This window comes from Dendrobates tinctorius, unplaced genomic scaffold (assembly GCF_039654945.1).
Source record: "Dendrobates tinctorius isolate UK_male_01 unplaced genomic scaffold, ASM3965494v1 ptg000104l, whole genome shotgun sequence".
In the NCBI taxonomy this organism is placed as follows: Eukaryota; Metazoa; Chordata; class Amphibia; order Anura; family Dendrobatidae; genus Dendrobates; species Dendrobates tinctorius.
The window spans coordinates 7,987,985-7,998,693 of NW_027361772.1; the positions used below are offsets into that span (position 1 = coordinate 7,987,985).

The 10,709-nt window shown below is 43.7% G+C and overlaps 1 protein-coding gene across 5 annotated transcripts in view; it reads left to right on the forward strand.

Moving 5' to 3' along the window:
* LOC141100311 (uncharacterized) overlaps positions 1-3,464 on the forward strand; it is a 99,821-nt gene extending 96,357 nt beyond the window's left edge. For all 5 annotated transcript variants that reach the window (XM_073588699.1, XM_073588696.1, XM_073588698.1 and 2 more), the window contains exon 16: positions 624-3,464. In XM_073588699.1, coding sequence (XP_073444800.1) covers positions 624-875 — 252 coding nt within the window. In that variant the 3' untranslated portion in view covers positions 876-3,464. The remainder of the gene's footprint in view (positions 1-623) is intronic.
* The last annotated feature ends 7,245 nt before the right edge of the window (positions 3,465-10,709 follow it).

The window sequence follows — 10,709 nt, forward strand, 5'->3', positions numbered from 1 at the left end:
CCATCCAACCTCACTGAGCTCGAGCTGTTTGCCAAGGAAGAATGGGCAAGAATTTCAGTCTCTCGATGTACAAAACTGATAGAGACATACCCCAAGCGACTTGCAGCTGTAATCGCAGCAAAAGGTGGCGCAACAAAGTATTAAGTTAAAGGGGCCGAATAATATTGCACGCCCCACTTTTCAGTTTTTGTATTTCCACAAAACTGTAAAATAACCAATACATTTCATTCAACTTCACAATTGTGTCCCACTTGTTGTTGATTCTTCACCAAAAATTTACATTTGGTATCTTTATGTTTGAAGCATGATATGTGGGAGAAGGTTGAAAAGTTCCAGGGGGCCGAATACTTTCGCAAGGCACTGTATGTAGATCCTATAACACTGATCCCACAACGCCACCATTTTGGAGGATGTTTTCTTCAATTCCAATTAATCTAAATCAAATAAGACTTATTTAATGTGGATTTTTTTCTCCATCACATGCAGACTAAATCCACCCGCAATGCTCGTACCGAATTACTTTCCACCCAAAAAGTCTATACCGCCGATCTGTTGCTGATCCGACCCTCGTGGACGTGCTCATTCACTCCTGGATTTTTCACTATTTTGTTTTTCCTCTCTAGAAATTACGGTACGAAACATACGTGAAGCTTTTAGCCTTACGGATGGAGAATGACTGCGGAGATCTCCAGGCCTTAGAGTCTCGCCTTACAGAATCTGACGGAGGACAGGAGAACTCCGGCCTAAAAAGGTCCTACTCCAGCCCCTCGCTGAACCCCGAGAACTCTCCCATGGCGGTGAAGGTGAAACGTAACATCTCCGAGCGCCGGACGTATCGCAGGATTATCCCCAAACGGAATAAAAACTTAGTGTGACCGGAGATCCCTGCTCAGGACCGACACTGAATGGACTTTCTGCACTTTTCATGGTACCTCTGCATGTGCAGCACAACAGGAAATCTGTCCTGGGCTGCAAGAGGCTATGACGCAAGGCTATTAGCCGAGTAGGAACCCTATGGGATTCCTGATCAGTATTCATGGTATTGTCTGTGTTTAATAATTGGACAAGATGGCATTTTACAGATTTGTGGATCCATAGCTACTTACCTAGGAGCCAGATCCTCTGCAAGCCTGCGTCATCCTGCACTTATAGCCTTGTGCCACTAGCTGGCACTGTTGCACCACTGAGCCGCCGTACACTTACTGATGACCAGGATTTCGGAGGAGAACGTCCCCTATGATAGGAGAGGAGCCAGTTATTAGGTTGTCCTCAGAAATGGATCCGATGGCTCTCTGTCTGATCTGTTCCGAAGAAAGCTGGGTAGCCAGAATGCTCCTTCTGTATTAAAAGGGCCGTCTATTATGTGACCACCCCTTTAAACGTAGTTATCCATTTCTGTAAAGGATACTGAAACCTTCAGGGACATTTGTTTTTCTTGTTGAATGCATGTCTTTTAGGCTAAAAATATATTTTGTTTTCAATAGAGTTTGATTAAAAATGTTGCACCGGTCGCCTTCTATCGCTTCTGTGTTGCACAGTTTATTGCTGGCTGCAGAATGAGTTTTCTGAGAATCTGTCAGTGAGCTCCTTCCGACTTGCAGTTTCATCAGTATTGTTAAGCTCCTCTCTGCTGATTTATGACCACTGAACTTTGTTGGCTGAGAGGAGCTCTGAAAATGACAAATAAAGGAATTACAAAACTCTGCTGTCAGAACCAGCTCACTGATGGACACTCTGTTAACTCATTCTGCAACCAGCAATAAAAAAAAAAAAGCCTGTAAAAGCCAAAAAGGTGCACACTTTTTAATGAAACCCAATGTAAGAATAATATTTAGCACAAAGCGCATGCATCTAAAAGGGATAAACATATATCAGTTTGGTTGGGGGTCCGACACCCATCACCCTCATCTAGCAGCTGTGGTGGGAGTCGGATGTAAGCAATGTAGGGAGTCAGAAGAGCCAGCGCTGCTCCCTAGTACTGCACCACAGTAAGGTGAATCCAGCTAAGCTGCAGTACCAAGCATGGCCACTAGAACACAGGCTGGTGAACAGCAATGCGACCAGCGCTGTGGCCCTTTAATCAGCCTATTAGTGGGTTTGCCAGGAGTATGGCCCCTGTAATCTATATGGATGACATATTCTAAGCCTTCAGTTTCAAAATCAGATGCCTCCTTTAAGGGGGATGTAAAAAAAATGGCTTTGCCAGGGACGTCTGTTTTACCCAGCTTTCCTAGAAAAGGATATATCTAGGTATTTATTACCAGTGGATTTGCTTCTGCTGTTGACCGTTTATGGTGACGCTCTTCATTCCAGTTCTTTCTCTTTTAAAGGGATTGTCACGTATACGACATCTGTCACCCGTCCCAGGATGGTGATAAATGTCTGATCGCTGGGAATAAACTAATCCCCTATGTGAATGAAGCGGATGTGTGACCACCACTCCTGCAGACAGCCAATGAGGGAGCGGTCACACATGCTCGGTACTGCTCCATTCAGACAGGACATTAGTACCCCCATCTTGTGATCAGTGGAGTCCCAGCGGATCATACATGGGAGAACCCCTGGAATTTGTATGACTATCGAGGTGGACAACCAGAATGTACGAGGGAGATGCCGGCCACGCCTGATTTTGGGTAGTCATGACTAGGTGCTACCCTTGCCGGACTGATGAAGGCAGTGCTAGGCCGTGCCCTCCTCGCACAGGTATAATATGTACATTGCTTTGTTTGGTACTGTATCTATGTAATGACGATGTGTTCTGTCCTGGTGTATTGCGGGGGGACATCTCGGCTCACGTCCCCTTGGATCTCCTGTTTAGCGTATACTTGAACATCCCGGTTTTTTTTTTTACTTAATTCTGAAGACTCTGTTCTTAAGAGAAGTTGTGTTATCCTCCTGTTATTCCTCCTGGAAATGTAGGACTGAAATGACAAGTGGCTGATCCCATTTCCCTCACCGCTAAGACCTGTCCCTATAATGACGCGGTCAGGTCAGTGCTGACCCCTTCAGACTCTATAGGGATAAGGCCCACTATATATATTGTCAATGTATTTATATGTTTCCAGGAAGAGTAACAGAGGAACAACGTAAAGCCGAGTACGGCTCCTGGGCGAATACGAATCCATACCATGTGTACGTGCGGGGACGGCGTCATGCACTGCTCGTTCGGTGCTTTCTGTACAGGGCAGTTTGCTGTTAGACCATCTCCGTGTTCTCGGTGCCCTCCGCAGCCATGTTACCTGCCTGTATGATTGTATGTGCACATTACGGACCCCCGTAGTCCTTCCCAGGGGCCGCCGGTCACATGTTTGTTATATTTAACCCTTTCTCTGAGCCTGATCTAAAGCCACGGCCCTCGGCCATCCTGCCAGGTACTGAACGTCAGGCCTTCGTATCCGCAACGGGGTGCGGCCTCATTGCCATCTGCATATTGCACTGGAAAATCAATAAAACCATTGAAATTATTCCGGGGCGTTTATTCTGTGTAATGTCTGTGCTCCCAGACACAGGTGGGAGCACAGAAGGCGTGGGGAATCACACAGGTGGTCCCGGCTTTTCGAGCCATTTTAGGTAAGCCATGGTGATCCACTGCGATTTTGCACAAGCTTTCCTCCGATACAGACTCCACTCTGCTACCTCTGTACCTGGGACAGAGGGTTGTAGGAGTTCAGACGTCTGTTATTTAGGAGGAACATCGGGTAACGTGGAGCCCAGGAGGTCATCACCGGGGCATGTTTCGGTAAGTGACTGTACTAGGCTTGCACCACTCCTTGTGCTCTGACGTAGGTCTGACTCTTTCCTAACCTCTCGAGCAGTTGAAAGACCGCAGAGAAGAGCTGCCGAATCACACGAGTGAGCCCTCATCTCCTGCCGGATCAGACTGTTCTTTGTATTCCCCGGCTGTCCCATCGATTGTGCTTTGGAGCGGTCAAGGTGCTCTTTATTTTTTTTTAACCTTTTTCTGACATCTAGAGAGTAAAAATGCTCAGATTTGGTGTAAAAAATAATAAATAAAAATTTTTAAAAAATAATATTCACTTGAATGATCCCTGCCTCTCCGTGCCTGGTCTCTCCTTCCTTCTACAGTCATGATTTCAGGGACACCTGGCTGCCCAAAATGTAACACCGTGGAGGTTTTAGGGTTAACGTTCTGCGTCCATTCGTTACCGAACAACCACTGGGGTGGATTAGAATGATTATCGTGAGCACGACCCTTTCCTCCAACATCAGGGTCTGACTTCAGAAATGCTCTTTTGGATGAATGGGCCAAGATTCCCCCAGACGCCTCCAAAATTTTGTAGAAAATCTTCCCCTAAGAGCGGAAGTTGTTATAGCTGCAAAGGGGGGAACCAACTCCTTTAATGCCTCTGCATTTAGAATGGGAGGTCATAAAAGCTGCTGTGGGTGTAATGTGCAGGGGGCATGATACTTTTGTCCATATACTGTAGCCCCATGTTACAGAGCTGTGAATAAACTGTTAAAATTGTGGCTCTCTGCAGCCGCCACTAGAGGGAGCTAACTGCATACAGTGTTTTTTATATATATATATATATATATATATATATATATATATATATATATATATATATGTGTGTATATGTTAAAAAAAATATTCATATTAAAAATATTAATAAAAATTACTAAATCCCCTTTTTACAATAAAAATGTTACTACAAAAAAAAGTCATCAAAAAGTTCTATGCACCCCAAAATGGTACCAATAAAAAGTACAGCTACCCCATGAAGAAGCAAGTCCTCACAGCCAGATCTATGGGAAAAATGGGTCCTCCGTACATGGCGACAAAAAGTTTTTGATTTATTTGAAAATTGTAAAACATAAATTTTATGTCACCGTAATTGTGCTAAAATAAAGTGGACTTCAATTATACAGCATGGGGAACTAAAAAAAACAAAAAAAATTAAACTACAGAATTCCTTTTTCAACTTCACACCTCCTAAAAAAGAATAAGAAACATTCCGGAAGGTTTTAAAAAAAAAATGGTGACATTAAAAATTTCCCCAAAATACAAGCTCTCGTATGACTTGTGCTGATTTTTTTTTTTTGAAAATGGGTACAACTGGTGGAATGACGGGGAGAAGGCCAAAAATTATTCCTCCGTCTCCTTTAGGGTGTACATGAGGGAGGAGAAAAATGGACCAATGTCCATCATTGTGTTAGATCCAGTTTTTTTTTTTCGAGTGCAAAAAAAAAAAATCCAAGCTACACAAATAGTGAAAAGTGGCCAGTTCTCGCACCGCAGCCGCCACGTGAACGCAGCGTCACCGCTTTCCCCTGTGGTTTCTCAGGATTTTTCCCATTGTTGTCAATGGTGGGGGTGAATTTTTCTGAGAATGATAAAAAGTTGCAGGAAGTTGTATTTTATGTGGAATTTGTATGAAACCTTTCTTCCATGTACAGCGCCACCCTTGTGCGTGGGCTGTGTCTGGTACTGCAGTGGCGTAGCATTTTGGCGGGATCTTGGTGAGATGAAAGCCGTCCATTTCTGTGCAGAGCGACTGTAGAGGGAAATCTTGGTAGACAAAGGCTGTCTTTGTTTTTGAGCAGTGAAGCTTGTTACGGAGCTTCGGGAGGTGCAGACATTAGTGATACGATGTGGTGAGGGCTTTCTGGGACTATTACCCGTTCCTGCCATCCGCGCCCGCTCTCATGCCGGCTGGAGAGGTTTTGCCATTAGAATAATTGGCGGTATTCTGGGATGTTCTCCTCTGGCTGTACTATAGAGGGGTCGCGGGGTACGGCGTGGGTACGATGTGTCGCGGATTGGCACCATATGTCACAGAACCTTAATTTAGGCTTGTATCTCTGGCACGATTGTGAAGGTCTATCATTTACAAGTTGGGCGGGATAGTCCCTGTTCTGGGGTAAAGGGTCCCCGAGGGCCCACCCTTTACCACGCAGAGAGGGCGGCCGGAGCAATGATCCTGAAAATTGGCACATCTGTATGATTTGCTTTTTTATTTTCTGCTTCGTGAACTTTTATTTGCAAATCCTCACCCTCCGCTGCCACCCCCCATCTTAACCTCCTTAGCTTTCAGCAACCCCCCGCCCCCCGAGACCCCTTTTATGTGACTGATTGTCCGCATCCTCCAAGGTAATCTGTAATTTGGGTTTTGTAGATGAAGGGGGTACTGATCTTTCGTTTATGGAGAACAGGAATCGTCGTTCTTTTTTTTTTTTTTTTTTTTTTAGGTCTGGGACGCGGAGGGTTAACCTGAAGGTACTTATATTCCTAACCAGATGAGGGGCAGTGAGCGCAGCAGCAGCGTTTTGGCTCTGTGACTCCATCTTCCCCATCATGATCCGGGAGGAGGCAGAATATTCAGCATCTTATAGGTGGTGGGGGGCTCGGGGTGAGGGAGGGGGCGCCGCTGAATGCTGGGTGTAATGTTTCTGCTTCCTGCTGTTACTGGTTTGATTTATCCCTAATGAGTTCTCAGCACATGAATGATCACAGCTCTCTGAGGAGCCTGCCCCATAATGCCGCATCCTGGGGCTCCCAGACACCTCCCTGACGCTGGTGGGATGGATACAGCTGCACAGAGCCGCTATATACTGTGCCCTAATGTACCGCCACACTACTGTATGCACCTCATGGTATCTGCACACCTGGGGCTGGTGTACCGCAATACCGCTCTATATACTGTACCTACCGTTAGTGTACGGCAATACCACTCTATATACAGTACCTAGTGTACCGCATACCACTATATACAGTACCTAGTGTACCGCATACCACTATATACAGTACCTAGTGTACCGCAATACCACTCTATATACAGTACCTAGTGTACCGCAATACCACTATATATACTGTACCTACCGTTAGTGTACGGCAATACCACTCTATATACAGTACCTAGTGTACCACAGTACCTAGTGTACCGCAATACCACTATATATACAGTACCTAGTGTACCGCATACCACTCTATATACAGTACCTAGTGTACCGCAATACCACTCTATATACTGTACCTACCGTTAGTGTACGGCAATACCACTCTATATACAGTACCTAGTGTACCGCAATACCACTATATATAGTACCTAGTGTACCGCAATACCGCTCTATATACTGTACCTAGTGTACCGCAATACCACTCTATATACTGTACCTACCGTTAGTGTACGGCAATACCACTCTATATACAGTACCTAGTGTACCGCAATACCACTATATATACAGTACCTAGTGTACCGCAATACCACTATATATACTGTACCTACCGTTAGTGTACGGCAATACCGCTCTATATACAGTACCTAGTGTACCGCATACCACTATATATACAGTACCTAGTGTACCGCAATACCACTATATATACAGTACCTAGTGTACCGCATACCACTCTATATACAGTACCTAGTGTACCGCAATACCACTCTATATACTGTACCTACCGTTAGTGTACGGCAATACCACTCTATATACAGTACCTAGTGTACCGCAATACCACTATATATAGTACCTAGTGTACCGCAATACCGCTCTATATACTGTACCTAGTGTACCGCAATACCACTCTATATACTGTACCTACCGTTAGTGTACGGCAATACCACTCTATATACAGTACCTAGTGTACCGCAATACCACTATATATACAGTACCTAGTGTACCGCAATACCGCTCTATATACTGTACCTAGTGTACCGCAATACCACTATATATACAGTACCTAGTGTACCGCAATACCACTATATACAGTACCTAGTGTACCGCAATACCACTCTATATACAGTACCTAGTGTACTGCAATACCACTATATATAGTACCTAGTGTACCGCAATACCACTATATACAGTACCTAGTGTACCACAATACCACTATATATAGTACCTAGTGTACCGCAATACCACTATATACAGTACCTAGTGTACCGCAATACCACTATATACAGTACCTAGTGTACCGCATACCACTATATACAGTACCTAGTGTACCGCATACCACTATATACAGTACCTAGTGTACCGCAATACCACTATATATACAGTACCTAGTGTACCGCAATACCACTATATATACAGTACCTAGTGTACCGCAATACCACTCTATATACAGTACCTAGTGTACCGCAATACCACTCTATATACAGTACTTAGTGTACCGCAATACCACTCTATATACAGTACCTAGTGTACCGCAATACCACTCTATATACAGTACCTAGTGTACCGCAATACCACTCTATATACAGTACTTAGTGTACCGCAATACCACTCTATATACAGTACCTAGTGTACCGCAATACCACTCTATATACAGTACCTAGTGTACCGCAATACCACTCTATATACAGTACCTAGTGTACCGCATATCACTATATATACAGTACCTAGTGTACCGCAATACCACTATATACAGTACCTAGTGTACCTCAATACCACTCTCTATATAGTACCTAGTGAACCGCAATACCGCTATATACAGTACCTAGTGTACCGCAATACCACTCTATATAGTACCTAGTGTACCGCAATACCGCTATATACAGTACCTAGTGTACCGCATACCACTATATATACAGTACCTAGTGTACCGCAATACCACTATATACAGTATCTAGTGTACCGCAATACCACTCTCTATATAGTACCTAGTGTACCGCAATACCGCTATATACAGTACCTAGTGTACCGCAATACCACTCTATATACAGTACCTAGTGTACCGCAATACCACTATATACAGTACCTAGTGTACCGCAATACCACTCTATATAGTACCTAGTGTACCGCAATACCACTCTATATACAGTACCTAGTGTACCGCAATACCACTCTATATACAGTACCTAGTGTACCGCAATACCACTCTATATACAGTACCTAGTGTACCGCAATACCACTCTCTATATAGTACCTAGTGTACCGCAATACCGCTATATACAGTACCTAGTGTACCGCAATACCACTCTATATACAGTACCTAGTGTACCGCATACCACTATATACAGTACCTAGTGTACCGCAATACCACTCTCTATATAGTACCTAGTGTACCGCAATACCGCTATATACAGTACCTAGTGTACCGCAATACCATTCTATATACAGTACCTAGTGTACCGCAATACCGCTATATACAGTACCTAGTGTACCGCAATACCGCTCTCTATACAGTACCTAATGTACCGCAATACCACTCTATATACAGTACCTAGTGTACCGCAATACCACTCTATATACAGTACCTAGTGTACCGCAATACCACTATATACAGTACCTAGTGTACCGCATACCACTATATACAGTACCTAGTGTACCGCAATACCACTATATATACAGTACCTAGTGTACCGCAATACCACTATATATACAGTACCTAGTGTACCGCAATACCACTCTATATACAGTACCTAGTGTACCGCATACCACTATATATACAGTACCTAGTGTACCGCAATACCGCTATATACAGTACCTAGTGTACCGCAATACCGCTATATACAGTACCTAGTGTACCGCAATACCGCTATATACAGTACCTAGTGTACCGCAATACCACTCTATATACAGTACCTAATGTACCGCATACCACTATATATACAGTACCTAGTGTACCGCAATACCACTATATACAGTACCTAGTGTACTGCAATACCACTCTCTATAAAGTACCTAGTGTACCGCAATACCGCTATATACAGTACCTAGTGTACCGCAATACCATTCTATATACAGTACTTAGTGTACCGCAATACCACTCTATATACAGTACCTAGTGTACCGCAATACCACTATATATACAGTACCTAGTGTACCGCATACCACTATATATACAGTACCTAGTGTACCGCAATACCACTATATACAGTACCTAGTGTACCGCAATACCACTCTCTATATAGTACCTAGTGTACCGCAATACCGCTATATACAGTACCTAGTGTACCGCAATACCACTCTATATACAGTACCTAGTGTACCGCATACCACTATATACAGTACCTAGTGTACCGCAATACCACTCTATATAGTACCTAGTGTACCACAATACCGCTATATACAGTACCTAGTATACCGCAATACCATTCTATATACAGTACCTAGTGTACCGCAATACCGCTATATACAGTACCTAGTGTACCGCATACCACTATATATACAGTACCTAGTGTACCGCAATACCACTATATACAGTATCTAGTGTACCGCAATACCACTCTCTATATAGTACCTAGTGTACCGCAATACCGCTATATACAGTACCTAGTGTACCGCAATACCACTCTATATACAGTACCTAGTGTACCGCAATACCACTATATACAGTACCTAGTGTACCGCAATACCACTCTCTATATAGTACCTAGTGTACCGCAATACCACTCTATATACAGTACCTAGTGTACCGCAATACCACTCTATATACAGTACCTAGTGTACCGCAATACCACTATATACAGTACCTAGTGTACCGCAATACCACTCTCTATATAGTACCTAGTGTACCGCAATACCGCTATATACAGTACCTAGTGTACCGCAATACCATTCTATATACAGTACCTAGTGTACCGCAATACCGCTATATACAGTACCTAGTGTACCGCATACCACTATATATACAGTACCTAGTGTACCGCAATACCACTATATACAGTATCTAGTGTACCGCAATACCACTCTCTATATAGTACCTAGTGTACCGCAATACCGCTATATACAGTACCTAGTGTACC